Raw genomic sequence first — 24,698 nt, 5'->3', positions numbered from 1 at the left:
AACCTACTCATACGGTTTCTCGTTAAGTGGGCTCTATGTACCACTTTTAGTTGCGTCAGGCTGAGCCTTGCGCACGTGGAGGTGGAGTTGACCCTATGCAGTGCTTCGCTCCAGAGTCCCCACCCTATTTCCATCCCCAGGTCGTCCTCCCATTTCCTTCTTGTTGCGTCCAGTACGGTGTCGTCCCTATCTACCAGTCGGCCATACATGTCACTACAGTTCCCTTTCTTTAGGATACTTGCGTCCAGTAGGTCTTCCAGTAGTGTCTGTCGTGGCGGTCGTGGGTACGTCCTTGTCTCCTTTCGTAGGAAGTTTTTGAGCTGCAGGTACCGTAGCTCGTTCCCCCCAGCTAGCTGAAATTTCTCTGTCAGTTCGTCCAGTGTTGCGATCCTGTCGTCCGTGTATAGGTCCCTGACTGTCAGTGTCCCCCCGTCCTGTCTCCACCTTTTGAAGGTGGCGTCAGTCAGTGCTGGTTTGAACCTATGGTTGCTGCAGATGGGAGCCTTGTCCGACATTTTGTTCAGGCCAAATTGCTGCAGCAGTTGGTTCCAGGATTGGAGGGTGGCTGTCACCACTGGGCTGCTGGAGTGTTTTTTGGGTGGGGATGGGAGTGCTGCCGTGGCGAGGGCCCGGAGGGAGGTCCCCATGCAGGAGGCCTCCTCCGCACGCACCCACTCGGCTTCTGGCTCCTGGATCCATCCCCTTACTCGCTCGGCTGTTGCCGCCCAGTGGTAGAATTGTAGATTCGGGAGGGCTAGCCCCCCCCTGGATTTTGTTTTCTGTAGGACCTTCTTTGGGATCCTAGCATTTTTACCCCCCCATACGAACGCCATGATAAGTTTGTCCAGCGCTATGAAGAAGGCCCTGGGGATGTAGATCGGAATGGATCTAAACAGGAAGAGGAACCTGGGCAATACGTTCATTTTGATCGTCTGGACTCTTCCTGCGAGGGAGAGTGGGAGTGTGTTCCATCTTTGCAGGTCCTTTTTTACTTCCTCCGCCAGGCTGGTGAGGTTCCATTTGTGGATCCCTTTCCAGTCATGGGCTATTTGGATCCCCAGGTAGCGGAATTTATGTCGGGCTTGTTGTAACGGCAGCCCCTTTAGTGCTGCCCCCCCCCCCCCCCCCCCCCCCCCCCCCCCCCCCCCCCCCCCTTGCTGGTGTACTGGGAAGATCTCGCTTTTGCTCATGTTGAGTTTGTAGCCCGAGAAGGCTCCAAACTCTTTCAGGAGCGCGATGATTCCGTCCATGCTGCTTTGTGGGTCCGAGATGTAGAGGAGCAGATCGTCTGCATAGAGTGAGACTCTGTGCTCTCTGCCTCCCCTTCGGATCCCCCTCCAATTTTTTGCTGCCCTGAGCGCAATTGCTAGCGGTTCGATTGCTAGTGCGAACAGCAGTGGGGACAGTGGGCATCCTTGTCTGGTGCCCCTGTGCAGCTGGAAGTATTGGGAGTTGGTATTGTTGGTCCGTACACTTGCCATGGGGGCGTTGTATAGGAGTTTTACCCACGCAGTGAACCCTGTTCCAAGCCCGAACCGCTCCAGTACCTCTATGAGGTATTTCCATTCGACTCTGTCGAAGGCCTTTTCTGCGTCCAGGGAGACAATCACCTCTTGTGTTCTCTCCCCGGAGGGGGTCATTATCACGTTCAGCAGGCGCCTGATGTTCGAGGTGAGCTGTCTACCTTTGACGAAGCCCGTCTGGTCCTCTGTGACCACCTCAGGTACACAGTCTTCTAGCCTTTTGGCTAGGATTTTGGCCAGTATTTTGGCGTCTGCGTTCAGCAGAGATATGGGTCTGTATGACCCACATTCCGTTGGGTCTTTGTCTTTCTTAGGTATCAGCGAGATTGAGGCCTGTGCTAACGTGGGTGGCAGTGTGCCCCTAGCTAGCGAGTCTGTGAACATCTCCCGCAGGTGCGGGGCCAGCGCTGTCGCAAATTTTTTGTAGAAGTCCGCCGGGAATCCGTCCGGTCCCGGCGCCTTCCCCGTCTGCATGGAGCTGATACTGTCCATGATCTCTCCCAGTGCTAGTGGTGCTTCCAGGTCCCGTTTCCTTCCCTCTCCCACGACTGGTATGACCAGTCCATCAAGGAACCGGTTCATCCCAGCCTTCCCCGTTGGGGGCTCTGAGGTGTACAGCTCTTGGTAGAAGGCCTTGAAGGTTTTGTTAATCCTCTCTGGTTCTGTTTCCAACATGCCTCTGGTACCCCTGATTTGCCCAATTTCTCTGGTGGCTGCCTGCTTTCTCAGCTGGTGTGCCAACAGGCGGCTGGCTTTGTCTCCGTGTTCGTACAGGGTCCCGCGTGCCTGGCGGAGTTGGTGCACTGCTTTCCTGGTGGAGAGCAGGTCAAAGTTCCTTTGTAGTTCTTTTCTCTCAGCCAGGAGCTCTACGGTCGGGGCCTCGGAGTATTTACGGTCTACCTCCAGTATGGAGTCGACCAGCTTCTGCCCAGCCACCCTTTCCTCCCTATCTCTTTGCGCTTTGAAGGCAATGATTTCCCCTCTTATTACGGCCTTAAGCGCTTCCCAGAACGTGGAGGATGATACCTCCCCGTTTTGGTTGTTCTCTGTGTACTCCGCTATGGCCCGCGCTATCCTTTCGCTGAAGGCCTTGTCAGCTAGTAAGGCACCGTCCAACCTCCATGTGGGGCGCTGGGCCCTTCCCGTCTCCAGCCGCACGTCCATGTAGTGTGGGGCGTGGTCTGATATCACAATTGCGGAGTATTCCACCTTGTCTATCCCTGGAAGCACCGTTTTCCCCACCAGAAAGAAGTCAATTCTGGAGAACACGTTGTGTACTGGGGAGAAGAAGGAGAATTCTTTCTCCCCCGGGTGGGCGAACCTCCAGGGGTCCACAGCTCCCATCTGCTCCATAAAGTGTATTTACATTGATTTTAATAATTTTAAATCTTATCTTGCGCTTGCGCAAGACATGAAAAAGGTGCAAAAACACTGGGAGAAGTGAGGGAGACAAGGAGAGGTTAAAAAGAAAAGGGAAATCAGGGAGAAGTGAAAAAAAAAACAACCTTCCCAGTAAGGGAAGAAGACAGAGGTAAGAAACAGGAACTAATACAGTTAAGAAAAGGAGAATCAGGCTCCAATTAGAGAAATGGCTTCAAGGAGCAGACTGGCACTGAGGTGGACTCAGGGGAAGCCCTCTTGGTGGAAGAGGTCCCAACTGAAGTCTCAAAGATCCAAGAAGGCAACCGAAGGTTGAATGTGTGGGGTTGGGGCAAAGATATACCTTTGGAGCAGTAGTGCTCAGCCTGGCATGGCCAAAGAGCTGAAATTGTGCTTGTAAGTAGATGCTTTAGGTCATTTATTGTGTCGTGTGGTAAGTTCTTGAAAAGAAGCAAAGAATCCCACTCTGATTCTGATGTAACTGAAAGAACAGAATCTCAGGGGAAAAAAGCGAGGTTCATGCAGACAGTACAGCGACAGCTGTTTGGCCTTTGGATTTTCGTGGACTGGTGATGCCTCTTGCCCTGTCCCAGAATGCCGTATTTGCAGGGAGGAGCTCTCAAATGTTGGAATTGTACCAAGTAAGTTGAGGTGCCATTTCGATACAAAACGCCATTCACTCTCCAGCAAGGGACATTCTCCCAGTGTCTGCGTGGGTTTCACACCCACAATCCAAAGATGTGCAGGTTAGGTGAATTGGCCACGCTAAATTGCTCCTTAATTGGAAAAAAAATAATAAACAAGCGTCTCAGAAAATAAAACTTAAAGCGAAGTCAACATATGATGGAGTGTGTGCGGGTTTCAGATAATACGCAGAAGGCGAGTTACCTGGTGGTTGGGCTCATAGCGAAATTGAAGAAGCTGCACACCATCGCCAAAACCCTACTTCTGCCAGCGTGCAAAACTGAGAGTAATCTTGGGAACTGATACTGCCAAAGAAATTGACAAAATTCCTATTTCTGATTTTACAAGCAAATGGCATGGTGGCGAAATGTCAAATGGTGGCAAATGATATTCAACTAGTGCTTTGTGGAAAATGAGATATTAGTGGAACATTTGCCATGCAGATTGATGACTACACAGATATTAGCAGACACTGTCAGTTCTTAAGCAATGTCTGGTATGTTGATAGGGAATCTATCAAAGAGAATTTTTTCTCTTGCAAAGAATTGCACGATCATGCAACTGGCGATGAAATCTTTCCTGTCACAACTGCTTATCAGGAGGGAAACAATCTCTTTTTTTAAATTTAGAGTACCCAATTATTTTTTTCTAATGAAGGAGCAATTTAGCAAGGCCAATCCAGCTAACCTGCACATCTTTGGGTTGTGGGGGTGAAACCCACGCAGGCACTGGGAGAATGTGCAAACTCCACACAGACAGTGACCCGGGGCCGGGATCGAATCTGGGTCCTCAGCACCGCAGGCAGCAGTGCTAACCACAGCGCCATCATGCCATCTGGAGGGAAACAATCTTAACTGGACTAAATACAATAAATAACATCTGTAATAATGGAGCAGCTTCCATGATGGGATAAGTCAAAGGATTCATGAGTAAGGTGAAAGAACTGAATCCTGACATCCCGGTCAGCCACTGTATCCTGCACGGTGAAGCCCTTCTTGCCAAAACTATGCCTTCTGAGTTAACCACAGTATTAGACCAAATAGTGAAAATTACAGGAAGACATGCCCTTGGAAATTGTGCTTGGATATTATTTTGTGTGAAGAGATGGGAACCGAATGCCAGGGTTTAATTAAACAGAAGTGTGCTGGCTCTCTCGGGAAAGGTCCCCATGTTGATGAGCTCCGAAACGCGCTGAAAACATTTTCGGCTCTGCATGAATTGCCACACATTTAACCTGATGATTCTTAGTGTGCTAAGGTTTCATATCTTTTGGATATATTCAGCCATCTGAATAAACTGAATGTTAAAATACAGGGGAGGTGGGGGAAATGAGAACATTCTGACTGCCACAGATAAACGTCAGGGTTTCGGATCAAAACTGGCCCTTTGGCAGGAAAAAGTGGCAAGTGGGTCACTTGAGATGTTCAACCTGGCATCAGCAAATCCTGCTGGCAAACCTATACTCAACCTCATCTCCACACACCTTAAAACACTACAGAGAAATTTGAATGCTTCTTACCCTTCATGAGTTTGGAAGACTTTGGGTACGTGATCCATTAGGGCACTTACTCTTGAATCACCAAAGACGTTTTGTCATTTAAAGAACAAGAGGAATTTGCAGAGCTCAGAATGGACCTACGCCAAGTGAAGATTGCAGAGATGCCTCTGGACACATTTTGGTTGCTTGTGGGACAAGAATATCTATCTATTTTGGATCACGCTACAGCAGTACTCTTACTGTTTTCCACAACCTACCTGTGAGAGTTGACATTCGCAGCACTGGCTTATGTAAAAAACAAAACGAGGGTGCACCTGTCAGTGGAGCAAGATGCCCAAATTACCCTGTCCTCGGTTCCTCCCCAGATCGAGAATCTGCTCACAGAGGCAGGCTAAAGTGTCACATTAATGTTGTCAGGAGAATGTTGTTCACATTATTTCCTTCATTTATGAACTTCCACAATGAAAAAGCAGACTTTAAAAAAAACCCAAGAATTACGGGATCATTTAACAGGAAACACTTTTAAACTGCGTACATTTTCAATTAAAATATTGGCGCGATCAACCGGCTGCAATACGCCTGAAAAGCAGCACGGCACAGCCAGTAGATGGCAGGAGATCCCCCTTCCAGGATCTACCCGGCTCACCATGCCTCCCGAGATCTAACGCAACCTCCCGAGACATCACAATGTGAATCCCGCCCATTGTGGAAGGATCACATTTTAGCAGATCAGCATATTAGAATGAGACATCTAGTCTCACTCTAATATGCACTCCCACGATCTAACTAAGGCGTTTGGATCTAACCCCTTTGCCATGGACATCTTGGGTGAGCCTCGATCAGTGCTGGTCTCCACAAATAGGGACCAGATGGAATGGCAATCGTGAGGGTCTCCCAGGGGATCTAAGTGCCACCTGGTTGCCAGCCTGGCAGTGCCAAGGGTGGCAAGGTGGCATTTTTCCTGTGATGGGGATCAGGCCTGGGTGTGCTGGGGTGGGGGTCTTGAGGACACCCATATAGGTGAGTTGGGGCTTTGGGGGGCTTTGGGGGTCACGTCAGGGGGTTGAGAGTTTTAAATAGCATCCTGATCTCCTCCTGCACTGTGGAATTCTGGTGAGCAGAGCTCCACAGTGCAGGAAATGAGTCTAAGTGCAGCTGATCGGGGAGTTCCCTGCTGAGGCCCCGAATCTACCCGATTGGGAGCAGAGTCCCGTTCAATAGCATGGGGTTTCTCAGAACTCCAAGCGCCAGGAAACATGTGACTATGTGTGTTTGTTATGGGACTCTGTTCCCATTCGGGTACATTGCGCCAATTGTATTTAATAATAATAATCTTTATTGTCACAAGTAGGCTTACATTAACACTGCAATGAAGTCACTGTGAAAACCCCCTAGTCGCCACATTCCGGTGCCTGTTCAGGTACACCGAGGGAGAATTCAGAATGTCCAAATGACCTAACAACATGTCTTTCGGGACTTGTGGGAGGAAGACGGAGCACCGGAGGAAACTCACGCAGGCACGGGGAGAACGTGCAGACTCCGCACAGACAGTGACCCAAGCCGGGTCTCGAACCTGGGACCCTGGCCACTGCGAAGCAACAGTGCTAACAAGTGTTTTACCGTACGCGCAACTGGTGTTAAGGCTTTCATTGTAAACTTCTTAAAGTATTGAAAATTGCAGTAAATGGTGACTTGACATGTTTTAAGAGATTTTACAGATGAAAGGCTTTTGCTAGAGTGCTGTTTAGTTGGGGAATATAGAAGGTGTGCCTCAAAATTGTTTACAGTATAAAGTTGTGCCATGATGTAAAAAAGATTGGGAACCATGGCCTATGATGCGAGCTGGGCCCTCTCCTGCTGGTGACAGCTAACAGGAATTAACATACACATGGGCATGATTCTTCCACTATAGTGGAAAATCCTGAAATGTATTTATCATTGGAGTAAGTCTTGTGGTGCAGTGGTAGCGTTCCTATCTCTGGATCAGAAGCTCTGAGTTCAATTCCAACACTAGGACTTATTGGCCATGGAAGGAATGATTCATAACCCGGTTCAACGGCTGATAGTCAGCTCGGGAATCCGTCTACCACTATTCCCCAGAGAGTAAAATAGTGTGGGTGAAGATATGCTTTAAAAAACTGGAGCAATATTTTACCTGCACAATGCAGCTTTATGTATGTATGCAACTCCCAAAATTAAATAAATATATTTTTTGTACTTTTTGCCCTTGAAGCTTTCTGGAACTTATTGAGAGGTCCAAGGACATGCCTTGCAGTAAAGGCTTGGAGGTTATATTAAGTTGTGTTAGCTTCAGAGGTCTTGTGACAACAATAGTAGACAACAATACTGAAGATATGAGAAAATGTTTGGCAGAACTTACGGAGGTAGAAACCAAGATATGTGACCAACTATTGGAAAAACTCCTTTGCAATGTCAAGGTACAGTATAATTTTTTAAATTGGAAAATCAATTACATAAGCGCTGTCTTGTAAATTGTATCTTTTCAAAAAATATTTTTGTTATAAAGGGAATGGATACATCAATTACCGAATACTGGTCCGAATAGATCTGATGTCAGCCAATTTTACATTAAACCACTAGGAGGAAATCTTGGACAGTGTAACATACAATTCAGTAAAAAAACTGTGACATAAGTTCTTTGGTGGCAGGAAATAGGTTAGAATATCCACCCGTGCCACCCCTTCCTCCCCTAACACCACTTGTCAAATTGTAACTATTCATTTCCATCAGTGGAATTTCCATATAGTCATCCCACTGAATTCCTCAACATGCAATCAGTGGAAGTCCTTTGCAACCTTGACAACATTTTTGTTTCTTAATGTACCGCATGTTTTATTAATCTCTCTCTCTCAACCTTTCCGCACCCTGACAGTGCCCAGGCAAGACTTTCATATGTTTCTGTCGCTAATTATTCCTGCAACAAATCTCTAACGTGTCGCCAGGGATTCACAGGGGCATTACACCACATCAAGAATAGCCACACTCACACACAGGTAAACTAAAGGGAAATTTAGTGTTGCCAGTACATCTAACCTGTACGCCTTTGGACTGTGGGAGGAAACTGGAGCATTCGGAGGAAACCCACGCAGACACAGGGAGGACGTGCAAACTCCGCACAGACCAGACCCCAGGCCAGAATTGAACTCGGTTGCCTGGTGCTGTGAAGCGTTGGGCGGAATTCTCCACGTCGGAGACTGTTCTCCCACCGGAGCTGGATTGCATCTGATTTGCGTTCATGCTGGGAGCAGAAATTAGGAAGCAATTCCCAATCCTTAGCCATGCAAATTTATGCATGGCACAGATTGCGAGGGAATCCCGCTATCGGGCCGTCATTTTGAGTGGGGGGCCGCGCTTGTGAGGTCCCACAGCTGGCAACCTTCCCTGCATCGCAATTCAGGCCCACTCCACCCAAGCCACACCCTCTTGGGGTGACCCAACAAGCCCCCCCCCCTCCCCCCACCCACAGAGGTCCCCTAAATAAAGAGCCCGAACCACAGAACCCCCTCCTAGAAAAGAGACCTCTGTCAGGAAGCCCCCCAGAAGAGAGAGAGGAAGCTTAAGAGATGTCCAGACATACACAGTGAAAAATAAATCACTGTTGTAACACTTACCTGGGCAATATACCTGCTGGCTCAGAAACAGGAAGCAACACCTGTCAATTCCTGGAAAGAGAAAATCAGTCAGGTGGGTTTCCCCCCTCAGATCTTTGATCTGCAAGCCATTCATTCATTTCTCTTTGATTTTGATTTTACAAGGCTGTGATTGACAGCTTCCACACACCCCAGCTGTCGGCATTGTTCCATTAATCTACCTTGATGTTTCAGTAACTCTAAAGTGGCCGAACCAATGTTTATAAACACCTAGCTTTGACAGCTCCTGGTTACCGCGTCAGGGCCATGTTTATCAGGACCTGTAGTAATTCTCGCCCATGTGATTCCCGGCCCAGAGGATTGGAAAATTACGCACGCCTGGAGAATATGGGGCTGATTTCTCCGCCTCGCCGCACCACATTTCTGCCCCGACTCGCCAGCGGGATTCTCCATTATGCCGACTGGTCAATAGGGGCCGGGCTGTACCGGAACCCAAGAGTTGCGTGATGCACTCCGGCGTCGGGCCGTCTGGAAGTTGTGGAATCCTCCGCACTTCCGGGGGCTAGGCCGGCGCTGGAGTGGTTGGCGCTGCGCCAACCGATGCCTAAGGGCCTCTGCCAGCCGGCGCGAGTTGGCGCATGCGCAGAAGTGCCAGCGTGTTCTGGTGCATGCGCAGAACCGCTGGCGTGATCCCTGCCCATGCGCAGGGGGTTTCTTCTCCGCGCTGGTCATGGCGGACCTTTACAGAAGCCGGCGCGGAGGGAAAGAGTGCCCCCACGGCACAGGCCCGCCCACAGATCAGTGGGCCCCGATCGCGAGCCAGGCTACCGTGGGGGCACCCCCACCGGGGCTGGATCCTCCCGCGCCTCACGAGGACTCCGCAGGCCGGCCTCAGAGCCAGGTCCCGCCGGTATGGACCTTGTGTATTTCACGTCGGCAGGACCGACTGAAAACGGGCGGCCACTCGGCCCATTGGGGCCCGGAGAATTGCTGGGGGGGGGGGGGGGACTGCCAACGGCCCCCAACCGGTGCGACATGATCCCCGTCCCCGCCAGAAAACAGGCGGCGGAGAATTCGGCAGCCGGCATCGGAGCGGCGGGACGGGATTCACGGCACCCCCCCCCCGGCGATTCTCCGACCGTTCGGGGGGGGGGGGGGGGGGGGGGGGAGTGTCGGAGAATCCTGTCCAGGGTTTCCCATTGTGGGGCAGCCCCACGCCGTCGGGAAACCCCCGGGCGTCGGTAAAACGGAGAATCCCACCAGCGGAGAATCTCGCCCATGGTGTCCGGGCTGCTAAGTGGCTTTGTGGCTTTGTGGCTAAGTGTCTGGTGAACCTTGATTCCTAGTGGGAGTCAGCAGCATCAGAAACGCCCATCACATTTTCATCATGACGCAGGATTCTCCGCCTTATTGGGAACTCCGTTACCGGCGATGCGAGCGGGAGAATTTCGCCCAATGCTTTATTGATAATAATATGAAAGTAAAATATTATAGAAAAGGACAGAATGTAGTGCCTTAAAATTCCCATTGAATTACATGTGTGATCCGATTACCCTTACTGCCCCTCCCCATTCACGAACACATCCCTCAAAGATACAATGAGTCTTCACTCTCCTGTGCAACATTATGTTAAATTGTATAGTTATAGAAAAATAGTTCCTCGTTTCTTTTGCAAACATACACATTATATATAGACTACCTACACAAATACAAATACAGTTTACTGTGCAAATAATATAACCCATAATAATTAATTTTACTCTTTCCCCAAATTTTACAACTGTATAAAGTATTACTACATAGAACTGGATGATTGATTTGTGCTCACAGTGTTGGAAGAGTGAAGTGTTTTCAAATTTAGGTCAATGACACGGACTTAGTTGGCAGATTTGCCATTTCAACATTCCAGGGTTTGGTTACTTGTTGGATAAATTGGAGCGACTGTAGAAATTTGAGGGCATACCATCATGCCCATTAGTCTTCCTCTAGAGCTTACACTTATTGAATCATGTGCTCTTTACCTTAAACGTTATACTGTGGACCTTGTGTTGTTATGTTTGTGCTTAAGCTCCTCGCGTGGGATTTGATTCCACTGCCAATTGAGCCATAGCTGAGACTTAACTTACTATCAGAAACGGGGGAATTCATGATGGGGAACAAAAAAGTCGCTGAGGAACACAGGGCGAAATTCTCCGCACCCGCGGAAAGTCGGCAAACCGTCGTAAAAATCGGGACCGTTTTACGACGGTCGCGAAGGCTTCATTTCCCGACGGATTCACTTCCTGGAAATGGGCTAGTAGCGCGGCCGCGTCAATTACGTGCGTGATGACGACGGAACACGACGACGACACGAACCCGCCCATGTGACGCCGCCCGACGCCGTAAAAAGGCGCGGGCGACCACAGAATCTGTCGGGCAGGATGTCGGAGCCGAGGAGAGCTGCTCCTCGCTTTGTAGATGCAGACGTCGAGGCGCTGCTCGATGCCGTGGAGCAGAGGAGGGGCATCATCCGCCCGTGGAGAGGGCATCGCCAACCTGCCAGCACGGTACGCCAGGCCTGGCGTGACGTGGCTGCTGCCGTCAGTGCTGTGGGGCAGACCCCTCGCTCAGCAGAGCAATGTCGAAAGAAGCTACACGACCTCACCAGGTCTGCCAGGGTAAGTGCCATGAGGGTGCCCCCTAGTCACAACCATCCCTCCCCCTTAACTGCCCGGGGGGGGGGGGGGGGGGGGGGGGGGAGGGATTGGGGCAGAGTTATTTGAGGGTGGTTCACAAAGTTGTCACAGACCCAGCGCTCTGGCCCCGAGGAGAGATGCAATCATCTGATGACAACTTGCCCCCCCCAAACTGTGCCAGTATCTGAACGGACTGCTGATACCTACCGTTTTGTAATGATCTACCTATGTTCCCTCCCCCAGCAGGCCAAGGCCGGTCATAACCACCGTGAGCAGCACAAGACTGGAGGGGGTTCGCCCAACATGCACCCCCTCAGCACCTTTGAACAGAGGGCACTGGACCTTGTTGGGGGGTCTGCCACCCGCGATATCGCGCAATGCGAGGTTGGCGGAACTGCAGCAAGTGAGACAACCCTCCCTGACAAACACCCCCCCTCCCCCATCCTCTGTCCCTTCACAAACCCTGCCCACTGGGACACCTCCCCCATCCTCTGTCCCTTCACACACCCTGCCCACTGGGACACCTCCCCCATCCTCTGTCCCTTCACACACCCTGCCCACTGGGACCGTCCAGCGGCCTGCCGAGCAAATCGAAATAACCCGTCTCATTCTCTTCCCTAGGACGTGATGCCCAACGACCAGGTCCGTCTGGCTGCAGACGGAGACAGGAATCTGCCGCCACCTCACCCGGGGCCTCACAACAGAGGGTGCCCGATCAGCGGGCAGCCCTATCCGCCCCAACCCAATCTGCGGACCAGGACGCACAGAGGGTTCGAAGTCCACCACCACCACCACAAATGGCCAGGGACAACCCTCCTGTCGCTGAGCAGCCCCACACCATGGACGAGGCCCTAAGCATTGAGAGCGTCGGGCTTGCGGCACTGCTTTCTCCCACCACATCCATCATCCCAGAGATACACACCCCGGCGGGCCTATTTAGTGATGAGTCTCCTGGGGCACAGTCTGGTTGGCACATCACAGATGAGCAGGTACAGCAGGTGGAGGTCGGAGCAACAGAGGGCCCGGACTCGCGGAGGCCAGACCAGGCCCAGGATGCAGCTGGCTCCCAGACGTTTTCTGAGTTCCTGGAGTTTATCAACCCACCCGCACAGCCGATGCCTCAGGAAACCCAGGGAAACAATGACGGGATGAGGGCTTCCTTCCAGACTCTGCAGACGCTGTTAGAGGAGTCGAACCGCGTCCAAGAGCAGGGAGTGGTGCCGCTCATGGCAGAGACCCAGTCCGACACCGCACGGGTGGCATCCGCGGTGGAGGCAATGGGTCAGGTTATGCAAGACGTTGGGGTTAATGTGCACGCGTCATCCTCGGCCCTGGACAGGGTTGCCCTCTCACAGGCAGCAATGTGCCAGAGCCAAAACGACATTGCCGGCGCCCTGCGGGCCATGGCCGAGTCTCAGCAGGTCATTGGCCAGTCGCAGCACGCCATGGCACAGTCCCAGCAGTCGATAGCACAGTCCCAGCAGTCGCTGGCACAGTCCCAGCTGTCAGTCGCGGAGACCATCAACCGCCTGACACATGTGCTGGATGGCGTCGTGCACACACAGGTTGAGATCGCACAGTCCCTGGCGGGAATGTCTAACTCCCTGGACTCCGTCTCTGCAAACCTTCGGATCCTGGTGGATACCGTTGCAGGCCTCCAGGACTGGCAGCGCCAGGTGTCGGTGGTGCGACGGGGAACCTCCCTGCTCGCACCTCTGTCCCAAAGTGAGGCCCGGGGGCCACCGGGCTCCCCGAGGGAGGAGGAGGTTTCGGGGCCCGTCCCATTAACTCCATCACGGGACGTCCCGGAATTCTCGGCCTCCCCCCGTCCCATCCCTGGTGCATCGGGTGGGCAGCAGGCAGAGCAGGGTGGCACAATGTCACCCGAGACGCCCGCAGAGCAGCCTGGCCCATCAAGGCCGGGTCGCCCCAGGAAACGCTTGGCCAAGGAGAAACGAGTCGAGGGGGGCGATTCGCAGCAATCCTCCTCCACTCCTGCTGTATCATCTGGGGAATCACTTAGACGTAGTGGTAGGGCCCGTAAGGCAACTAAGATAGACACTGAGTAAGTTGGCACGGGTGAAGGGCACAGTTTAGTTGTAGGGGCTAGGGCACCTGTAAATAATTGTTAATATTAAACGCACTGTTCCACCTTACTTGTAATACCGTGTGATTGTTCCACAGCCACAGGAATCGTGATGGTGACCGAGTGTCGCTGGGGGTGACGGGTGGTGAAACTTCGGTGCTGGGTGTGCAGCCCCTGCCCCTACCCCCCTCCCACAGCTAGCCCACGCGGGCACGTGATGGAGTGTCAGTGACGAACTCAGCGGCCACCAAGGTGGATGGTTCAGCTATTGCCATGGGTCAGACTCTCTCTAACGATTCTGAGCTCACAGCTCTTCGCAGAGCGGGCTGTCATCATTCCACATGGCACTGATCACACCCGCTGACACAGCCATCAATATTGTGCCATACCGTCTGGACCCAGTGATAGGCGTCATGTCGAAGTGGAGCAGTGTACACTGAGGGGGGGGGGGGGGGGGGGTTGTGGTGGTGGCAGTTGTGTGGTGACCCTCTGCATGACTAGCGATGCAGGTGGTGGTTTGGTGTTCATCGGGGACGTCACATGCGATGCGTGAACTGTGCTGCCACCAGGGCGTCGCGTGCCCGCCGTCCTTGCCGGGTCCGTCGTGCCGCCTCCTGGACATCACCAGCACCTGGGTCGTGTCTGCGTTCTGCGCCCGCCACCCCGCCAGCCTCCTCCTCCTCCTCCTCCTCCTCCTCCTCCTCCTCTGTGCTGGCACCACTGCCACTAGCTTCTCCCTCCGCCTCCTGCAACAGGTCATCTCCCCTCTGCATCGCGATGTTGTGCAGCGCACAGCAGACCACTACAATGCGAGCGACCCTGTCGGGCTGGTACTGCAGGGCCCCTCCGGAGCGGTCCAGGCACCTGAATCTCATCTTCAGGAGGCCAAGGCAGCGCTCCACCACACCCCTGGTTGCTGCATGGGCCTCGTTGTATCGTGTTTCCGCATTGGTCTGAGGCAACCGTATAGGCGTCATCAGCCAAGACCTCAGCGGATAACCCCTGTCACCTAGCAACCAGCCCCTCAGCCGGGGCGGACGTCCCTCAAACATCGCAGGGATGAACGACTGCGCTAGTATGTAGGAGTCATGCACACTCCCTGGGAACCTTGCACAGACGTTCATGAACCTCATGTGGGGGTCGCATACCACCTGGACATTAATGGAGTATGTCCCCCTCCTGTTTGTGAACACTTCCTTGTCCACAGCAGGCGGGCGCATGGGGACGTGAACACAGTCGATTGACCCCTGAACCCTCGGTATCCCGGCCACACTGGCAAATCCACGGGCTCGTGAGTCTTGACTTGCTTGGTCCTCGGGAAAGGTGATGTAGCGATCGGCGATGGCATAGAGGGCGTCGGTCACATCCCGGATACACCTGTGGACCGATGACTGGGAGATCCCGGAGACGTCCCCGCTCGGAGACTGGAAGGAGCCGGTAGCATAGAAGTTCAGAGCGACCGTCACCTTGATGGCTACCGGGATCGCGTGTCCTCCCCCCGTTCCACGTGGGGCGAGGTGCGACAGGAGTTCGCAGATATGTATCACCGTCTGCCTACTCAGCCGGAGTCTTCTCCTGCAGGTGATGTCCGGCATTGTTAGGAAAGAGACCCGGACACGGTACACCCTCGGCTTTGGTCGTCGCCTCTGTCGCCGTGGCTGCACCCTCACTCTCTCCTCTTCCTCTTCCTCCTCCTCCTCCTCCTCCTCCTCCTCCTCCTCCTCCCCCCCCCCCCCCCCCCCCCCCCATGCTGCTCGACGACTGGCAACTCCTCGGCCCTTCCCTCTGCTGCTGCAGCTGGCCCTGCAGCCACTGCGGGTTGTGGGTGTGGATGCTGCTGCATCTCCAAATCCAGTAGAGCGGCCCCAACCACTGTGCAGAACATAGCCGTTCTGTTCCCATGCATCGTGCTAACCTACAGAAGGGTGGTAGGAGGCAGAGAAACGGGACATGTTAGACGGACGTTAGTCGACACCTCGGCAGCCGCCAGCCATGGGATACCAGTGTGTCCCGGTGGCCTGGTCGCGCTGCTGACACGCGGTCAGCCTAACCCCTGGTCACTTTCTGCATCCAACGGCCAGTAAACTATGGCCTCCTCACGGGTGCGTCAGTGGCCTGTGGCCGGAAGCCACAGGGGAACCAGCGGCCGTGTCCTCGTCACCTGCACACCATGGCATGCTGGCAGACATTTTGTTACGGGGTTGGACGGCTCACTCTCTACCTAACCCCCCCCCCCTCCGTCGCCCCCCACTGCCTCCCCCGTCTCCCCCACTGCCCCCTCCGTCTCCCCCACTGCCTCCTCCGTCTCCCCCACTGCCTCCCCCGTCTCCCCCACTGCCTCCCCCGTCTCCCCCACTGCCTCCTCCGTCTCCCCCACTGCCTCCTCCGTCTCCCCCACTGCCTCCTCCGTCTCCCCCACTGCCTTCTCCGTCTCCCCCACTGCCCCCTCCGTCTCCCCCACTGCATCCTCCGTCTCCCCCACTGCCTCCTCCGTCTCCCCCACTGCCCCCTCCGTCTCCCCCACTGCATCCTCCGTCTCCCCCACTGCCTCCCCCGTCTCCCCCACTGCCCCCGTTCTGGACCCCCTCCCGTTCCCAGGGATGCCTTCCCCGTTGTGGCCAGACTCGAGCGGTGCGCTGAACGGTGCGCTGAGCGGTGCGCAGAGTGGTGCCCTGACCTCCTCCAAGCAGTCGTCAGCCAGGCCGACTGGTTGACGAATTTAAAAAGCAGGTGTGTTTCACGACGTCCAAACAGGGCGCCATGACGTCGGGACTTCGGCCCATCCGGGCCGGTGAATAGCGGGGGGGCTCTCAGTGGCGATTCTGGTCGTGTCAGGGGCGGGAAGGAGGCGTTTGTCGGGAAACGCGACTCCGACAATTTGCGGGGTTCGGAGAATAGCGGGAGGGCGTCGGAACATCGTCGCCGTAAAAATTTCCGACGCCCGCTATTCTCCGAACCGTCGTGAGTCCGGAGAATCGCGCCCTTTGCTTCTGCCTTCACAAAGGAAGATGTGAATAATGTACCGGAAGTTCTGAGAAATACAAGTTTTAGTGAAGAGCTGAAGGAAATCAGTATTAATAGAGAAATCATTTTGGGGAAATTAATAAGATTGAACGCAGATAAATCTCCTGAGAGTGATAATACATTAATAATAATCTTCAACACAGAGTACTTAAGGAAATGCCCCTGGAAATAGTAGATCCATTGGTGGTCATTTTCCAAAATTCTTTAGACTCTGGAATGGTTCCTACAGATTGGAGGGTAGCTAATATAACCCCGCTATTCAGAAAGGGAAATAGAGAGAAAACAGGGAACAATAGACCAGCGAGTCTAATGTCGTGAATAGGGGAGTTGCTAGAGTCCATTATCAAGGATTTCATAGCACAGCATTTGGAAATCAGACAAAGTCAGCATGGATTTACGAAAGGGAAATAATGCTCAACAAATCTATTGGAATTCTTGGAAGATGTAACGAGTGGAGTTGACCAGGGAGAACCGGTGGGTATAGTTTATTTAGACTTTAGAAGGCTTTCGACAGGTTTCACGTAGCAGATTACTATGTAAAGGTAAAGCACATGGGATTGCAGGTAGTGTCCTGAGATGGATAGAAAGCTGGTTAGCAGACAGGAAGAAAAGTGTTAAAATAAATGGGTCTTTTTCCAATTGGCAGGCATTGAATAGTGGGGTAACGCAGGGATCTGTGCCGGGACCCCAACCACATTATATATTATGATTTGGACGATGGAACTAAAACGCTAGGTGCTGGTTTAGCACAGTGGGCTAAACAGCTGGTTTGAAATGCAGAACAATACCAGTAGCATGGGTTCAATTCCCGTACTGGCCTCCCCAAACAGGCGGCGGAATATGGTGACTAGGGGCTTTTCACAGTAACTTAATTGAAGCCTACTTGTGACAATAAGCGATTATTATTAATGTATTATCTCCAAATTTGCAGATGATACAAAGGTGGTTGGGGGGGGGGGGCAAGCTGTGAGGAGGATGCAGAGATATCTCAGCGTGATTTGGATAGGTTGAGTGAGTGGGCATATGCATGGTAGATATTAATGTGATATTAATAGCTGGATTGCAACTTGTTCATCTTTAACAAATCATTAACAAATCTGGGTTCAATTACGGCTTTTTGGTACAATTTCCTGTGATTAGAGAAGATAAAGTATCAGTTAAGGGGCTCTTCAGGGGGGGTTGCGGAAAGGTGGGGGATGTTTGTGACCATGTTTGAGTGGCTGTTTGTCATTGGGGGTGGTGAAAAAGAAGAAAAATCTGTACAGACTGTATAGTTGATTATAGGGAAGCATGTTTCCCGGGGTGTTTTGTTCACTGTAACCTGTTTTGATACATGTTTGTAATAAAATACATTTTAAAAATAAGGAAATGTTGGTAAATACAGGGTCATCCATTTTGGTAGGAATAACAGCAAAATGGACTATTATTTAAATGGCAAAACATTGCAGCATGTTGTTGTGCGGAGAGACCTGGGTGTCCTTGTGCATGAATTGCAAAACGTCAGTTTGTAGGTGCAGCAGGTGATTAAGAAGGCAAATGGAATTTTGTCCTTCATTGCTCGAGGGGTGGAGTTTAAAAACAGGGAGGTTAAGTTGCAGCTGTATAGGGTGCCGGTGAGGCCACACCTAGAGTACTGTGTACAGTTTTGGTCTCCTTACTTGAGAAAGGATGTATTGGCACTGGAGGGTTTGCGGAGGAGATTGAATAGGTTGATTCTGGAGTTGAGAGGATTAGCTTATGAGGAGAGACTTCGTAGACTGGGACTATACTCATTGGAATTTAGAATAATGAGGGGGAATCTTATAGAAACAAAGAAAATTATGAACAGAAAAGATAATACAGAAGCGTGGAGTTTGTTTCCACTGGTGGGTGCAACTAGAACTAGGGGGCATAGCTTCAAAATAAGGGTGAGCAGATTTAGGACTGAATTGAGGAGGAACCTCCACCCAAATGGTTGTGAATCTGTGGAATTCCCTGCCCAATGAAGCAGTTGATGCTACATCCTTGGATGTTTTTAAGGCAAAGATAGAATTTTGAACTGCAAAGGAATTAAGGGTTATGGTGAGCATTGCGGGCAAGTGGTGCTGAGTCCACAAAAAGATCAGCCATGATCTTATTGAATGGCGGAGCAGGATCGAGGGGCCAGATGGCCTACTCCTGCTCCTCCTCCTACTCCTTATGTCACCAGTTTTGTGGAAGCTGCCATGAATAGTAGGTGGATGGCAATCTACATTCAATGGTTCAGTACTGTACAGGGGCATGACAGCTAATTATTTCTAAATTCAAATCAGTCTAATGTAGATTTGAAAATTTCATGCAACCCCTTTCAATTAATCCAATTCAGGCAACACAAGTTGTTACTTAAGAGCGCTTCAGGATTAATTTTAATCGCTAGCTGGACCAGCATTTATTACCCATCATTAATTGCCCTTGAGAAGGTGAACCGCCTTCTTGAACTGTTGCAGTCCAGGTGCTGTAGGTACACCCACAGTGCTGTTAGGGATGAGGCTCCAGGATTTTGATCCAGCATCAGTGAAATATCATCATTATAGTTCCAAGTCATGATGGTGTGTGGATTGGAAGGGGAACTTGCAGATGGTGGTATTCCCATGCAGCTCCTAGGTGGTAGAGGTCATTGGTTTGGAATGTGTTGTCAAAGGAGCCTTGGTGAGTTGCTTCAGAGCATCCTCCAGGTGATACAAAATGCTGCTACTGTCTGTTGATAGTAGAGGGAGTGAATGTTAAAGGTGGTGGATGGGATGTCAGTCAAGCAGGTTGTTTTGTCCTGGGTGGTGTCAAGCGTCTTGAGCATTGTTGGAGCTGCATTCATTCAAGCAATCATACTTCTGACTTGAGCCTGTGTATTGTGGACAGGCTTTGGAAAATCAAAGGTGTATTAGTAATGCAGACATCCCAGCCTCTGAACTGCTCGTTTAGTCACAGCTGTGCGGCGAGGCCAGTTAAATTTCTGGTCAATGGCAACCCCAGGATGTTGATTGTGGGGATTAAGCAATGGCAATGCCATTGAATGTCAAGGGACGATGGACAGATTGTCTCTTGTTGGAGGTGGTCATATCCTGGCGCTTGTGCTGTGCAACTGTTACTTGCCACTTATCGGTTCAAGCTTAAGTATAATCCACGTCTTCCTACATTTGGACGTGGACTGTTTCAGTATCTGAGGAGTTGGGGAAAGTGCTGTCCACTGTCCAGTCATCAGTGAACATCTTCAAATCTGGATTTATGATGGAGAAAAGGTAATTGATGAAGCAGCTGAAGTTAGTTGGGCAGAGGACATTAACCTGAGCAACATCCATAGAATCCCTACAGTGCAGAAGGAAGCCATTCGGCTCATGGAGTTTGCACCGACCCTCCAAAAGAGTACTCAACCTGGGCCCACTCCCCTGCCCCATCCCAACAACCCTGTAACCCCAACTAACCTGCTCATCTTTGGACAGTAAGGGGCAATTTAGAATGGACAATCCACCTAACCTGCATATCTTTGGACTGTGGGAGGAAACCGGAGCACCCGGAGGAAACCCACTCAGACGCGGGGAGAATGTGCAAATTCCGCACAGATAATCACCCAAAACTGGAATCAGACCTGGGTCATTCGTGCTGTGAGGCAGCAGTCCTAACCACTGTGCCACATGCCGCCCATCTGGAATGATGTTCCGGGATAAATGTTGACCATAAATAACAGTTTCGGGGGAAAATGTTTCAGGTTTGCACTTTGAGGTGCTTGCCATATTGTGGGTATGACAGAGTGACCCAAATGTGACAGCTTCCAGGTACAGGTGCTCTCTATGTGGCTTCCCGTGGTACAGTACCTGTACAAATAAGGTGCAACTCTGCCAGTGTCCATTTATGGTGCAATGATGGAATGAGGCTGCAGCCTTATGTCAGTGCAACCAATCAATAGGTACACTTGCATCCTCACATTGGTATGTGAATTATTGCGCATTTAGTTAATGGATTCATAATAACTGCCGCCAGTCAGAAAGAGGTGGTTAAAAAATGCACATGTCTCTTTGACCATCTGCCTTAAAAGTCTGCCAATGTCAAGTTGCAGTGACGAACAGAGGATCACGCACCAGGAAACCAGAGGCACAAAAGCAATGGAGATCTTTGTTACAATTTTCAGTCATTGAATTTATAGCAGAAAACACTGCAGTGTTTGATTCAGATAGAGTGGTTCACATGCCGAATGGAAAGTGAGCTCATTTTCCTTTCACGAATGCAGTGAGTAATGCCTTTCCCACCACAATTACACAAATAATAGTGTTTAGAGCCAGAAATTTGGAAACAGTGGAACTCGTAGTCATTGTGAAACAGAAAGAGCATCCTTTTTAAATTTTGCATTACAATTGCAGTGTTTCTGTACTTGCTGTGCGTTTCTTTAACACTTGATGCAGTCAGGAAAATGGCATGGAAATACCAGTGATGGGATAGTTTTTGGTAAAAGGCCAAAAGTCCGATTTTCCAGACTCTCGTTCGACATAGAAATAGGAGCAAGCCACTCAATCCCTCAAGCCTGCTCTGTGTATCACTTGAGGTCAAGGCTGGTCCATATTTTAACACCAACCTCTTGCCTTGGCTCCACATTCTTTTATATCTTTGCAAACAAGGATCTACTTAAAATGATTTATTGAGCTGGAATCTGCTGCTCTTAATGGGAGAGCGTTCCACATGTTTTGTCAAGAAATGTTTCCTAACATCTCTTCTGATTGGTCCATTGTCCAGACTTCCTTGCCAGCATCAAAAGTTTTTATCTTCCTTATTACTTTCAAAATCCTAAAAACCTCAATCTAAACTACCGAGCATTACTTCCACCCACTCACAACAGATGTCAAAGACACATTTTACGCAAAAAGTCAGTTGTTAAAGGGGAATAAGCTTTTTAGTCAGGATCATAATTTGGATTTTTATTTAAACCTTTACTCACATCTTGGTTAGAATACGGAAAAAATGTTTGCATATATACGGCAACTGTAAAATCATTGTTTCCAACATTCTTAAGGGCAATTAGAGATGGGCAACAAACACTAACCTTGACTGGGACACTCCCATCCCATGAAAGAATAAAACAAATGAAAGAATCTGACAATAAAGTATTTTCAAGATGATGAGACCATCAATTCATGCGACACGTGGTTAGAAGTGAACAGTGAAATGTAGACGCCAAGCTGCTGGCAAAGATCTTAGCCACAAGAATAGAGGATTGTGTGCCGGGGGTCATTCACGAGGACCAGACGGGGTTTGTGAAGGGAAGTTGAATACCAACATACGAAGGCTCCTCAACGTCATTATGATGCCGGCTGTGGAAGGGGAGGCGGAGATAGTGGTGGCATTAGATGCGGAGAAGGCCTTTGATAGGGTTGAGTGGGGGTATCTGTGGGAGGTGTTGGAAAGGTTTGGGTTTGGGGAGGGGTTTGTCCGTTGGGTGAGGTTGCTTCATGAAGCCCCGATGGCGAGTGTAGCCACGAATAGGAGGAGGTCGGAGTACTTTCGGCTGTACCGGGGGACGAGACAGGGGTGTCCCCTGTCCCCCTTGCTCTTTGCATTGGCAATTGAGCCCCTGGCCATGGCGTTGAGGGAGTCAGGGAACTGGAGGGGCCTGGTGTGGGGTGGGGAGGAGCATTGAGTGTCGCTTTATGCGGACGACCTGTTGCTGTATGTGGCGGACCCGGTGGGGGGGGGGGATGCCGGAGGTGATGAGGATTCTCAGCGAATTTGGGGGCTTCTCTGGGTATAAGCTCAACCTGGGCAAGAGCAAGCTGTTCGTGGTGCACCCGGGGGATTAGGAGGAGGGGATTGGTAGGCTCCCACTGAAGCAGGCAGGGAGGAGCTTCAGGTACCTAGGAGTCCAGGTGGCTGGGAGCTGGGGGGCCCTGCACAAGCTCAACCTCACCAGGTTGGTGGAGTAGATGGAGGAGGAGTTCAAAAGGTGGGATATGTTACCGCTGTCACTGGCAGGGAGGGTGCAGTCTGTCAAGATGACGGTGCTCCCGAGGTTTTTGTTCCTGTTCCAATCCCTTCCAATCCTTATCCCGAAGGCCTCTTTTTAGGAGAGTTAACAGGAGTATTACGGGATTTGTGTGGGCGCATGGGACTCCGAGGGTGAGAAGGGTGTTCTTGGAACGGGGCAGGGATAGTGGGGGGCTGGCGCTGCCCAACATCTGTGGGTACTATTGGGCTGCCAACGCATCGATGGTGCGTAAGTGGGTAATGGACGGGGAAGGGGCAGCATGGAAGAGGATGGAGATGGCGTCCTGTGTGGGCACGAGCCTGGAGGTGCTGGTAACGGCGCTGTTGCCGCTCCCTCCAACGAGGTATACCACGAGCCCGGTGGTGGCGGCTACCCTCAAAATGTGGGGGTAATGGAGATGGCATAGGGGAGAGGTGGGGAGCTCGATGGCTTCCCCGATACGGGGGAACCATCGGTTTGTTCCAGGGAGCATCGATGGCGGATTTCTGGGCTGGCGCAGGGTAGGTGTTAGGAGGTTGAGGAACTGTTTGTGGATGGGAGGTTCGCGAACTTGGGGGAGTTAGAGGGGAAGTTTGGGCTCCCCCGGGGAACATGTTTAGGTACATCCAGGTGAGGGCGTTTGCCAGGCAGCAGGTGGAGGGGTTCCCCTTGCTGCCCCCACGGGGGGTGCGGGATAGGGTGCTCTCGGGGGTGTGGGTCGGAGGAGGGAGGATCTCGGACATATACCGTGTAATGCAGGAGGTAGACGAGGCCTCGGTGGAGGAGCTGAAGGGTAAATGGGAAGAGGAGCTGGGTGAGGAGATAGAGGAGGGGCGTGGGCGGATGCCCTGGAAAGGGTGAATTCCTCCTCTTCCTGTGCGAGGCTTAGCCTCATACAGTTCAAGGTGCTGCACAGGGCCCACATGACTGGGACGAGGATGAGTAGGTTTTTCGGGGGCGAAGACAGGTGTGCTAGGTGCTCGGGGAGCCCAGCGAACCACGCCCATATGTTTTGGGCATGCCCAGCGCTGTGGGAGTTTTGGAAGGGGGTAGCAAGGACGGTGTCGAGGGTGGTGGGATCCAGGGTCAAGCCAGGCTGGAGACTCGCAATTTTTGGGGTTGCAGTGGAGCCGGGAGTGCAGGAGGCGAAAGAGGCCGGTGTCCTGGCCTTTGCGTCCCTAGTAGCCCGGCGGAGGATCTTGCTTCAATGGAAGGATGCGAGGCCCCCAAGCGTGGAGGCCTAGATCAATGATATGGCGGGATTCATTAAATTGGAGAAGGTGCAATTTGCCCTGAGGGGATCAGTACAAGGGTTCTTTAGGCTGTGGCAGCCTTTGCTGGACTTCCTGGCGGAACGGTAAGGAAATAGGCCGGCAGCAGCAGCTACCCGGGGTGGGGGGGGGGGGGGGGGGGGGGGGGGGGGGATTGGGTTTGGGGGGAGGGAGAAGTGTGTACATGGGTTTGTGGTATGTGGCGGGTGTTATCTCTTTCCTTTCTGTTGTTTGCTTTTCTTGTTTTTGATTTAGTAGTTGCTTTCGTAGGGGGATGGATGTTGTTCTTGGGTTTTTACAATGGTTATTCTGTTAATATTGTTTTGTTGTTTATATTTTGTGAAAACCTTAATAAAAATTATTTAAAAAAAAAAGAAGTGAACAGTGGTTTTAATCGTCTTACAACATAGAACATAGAACAGTACAGCACAGAACAGGCCCTTCGGCCCTCGATGTTTTGCCGAGCAATGATCACCCCACACAAACCCACGTATCCACCCTATACCGTAACCCAACAACCCTCCCCCCCCCAACCTTACTTTGTCGGACACTACGGGCAATTTAGCATGGCCAATCCACCTAACCCGCACATCTTTGGACTGTGGGAGGAAACCGGAGCACCCGGAGGAAACCCACGCACACACGGGGAGAACGTGCAGACTCTGCACAGACAGTGACCCAGCCGGGAATCGAACCTGGGACCCTGGAGCTGTGAAGCATTTATGCTAACCACCATGCTACCGTGCTGCCTGCCAACAGAGCCTGCCTGTGACAAGATGAACTCCAGATGAACTGCCAGGCAGGCTCTCAGCATCAACCTTCTGGTTAGGGGGAGGAGCCGTGGGTGGAGCCAAGGGTGGAGCCCAGTACAAACTCCCGTACACTCCCAGTGCATCTCCCCCTAGTGGCAGAGCAGCGCAACTGCTCGTGTGCCGAGCTTACAGAGACATAGTACAACATGTGTACTGCAGTGTGAATTAT

General features: G+C 51.6%; 1 protein-coding gene across 1 annotated transcript in view; it reads left to right on the top strand.

Annotated features, from left to right (window-relative positions):
* Nucleotides 1-24,698, top strand: part of LOC119962244 (exocyst complex component 3-like protein 2) — a 56,232-nt gene that overhangs the window by 19,616 nt on the left and 11,918 nt on the right. The window contains exon 5 of the mRNA XM_038790234.1: nucleotides 7,319-7,523. Within this exon, the coding sequence (XP_038646162.1) occupies nucleotides 7,319-7,523 (205 nt within the window). The remainder of the gene's footprint in view (nucleotides 1-7,318; nucleotides 7,524-24,698) is intronic.

The sequence above is a fragment of the Scyliorhinus canicula genome, chromosome 2 (genome assembly GCF_902713615.1).
Source record: "Scyliorhinus canicula chromosome 2, sScyCan1.1, whole genome shotgun sequence".
Classification (NCBI taxonomy): Eukaryota; Metazoa; Chordata; class Chondrichthyes; order Carcharhiniformes; family Scyliorhinidae; genus Scyliorhinus; species Scyliorhinus canicula.
The sequence above is the reverse complement of the archived record's forward strand: the minus strand, read 5'-3'. Positions and strand labels throughout refer to the sequence as shown.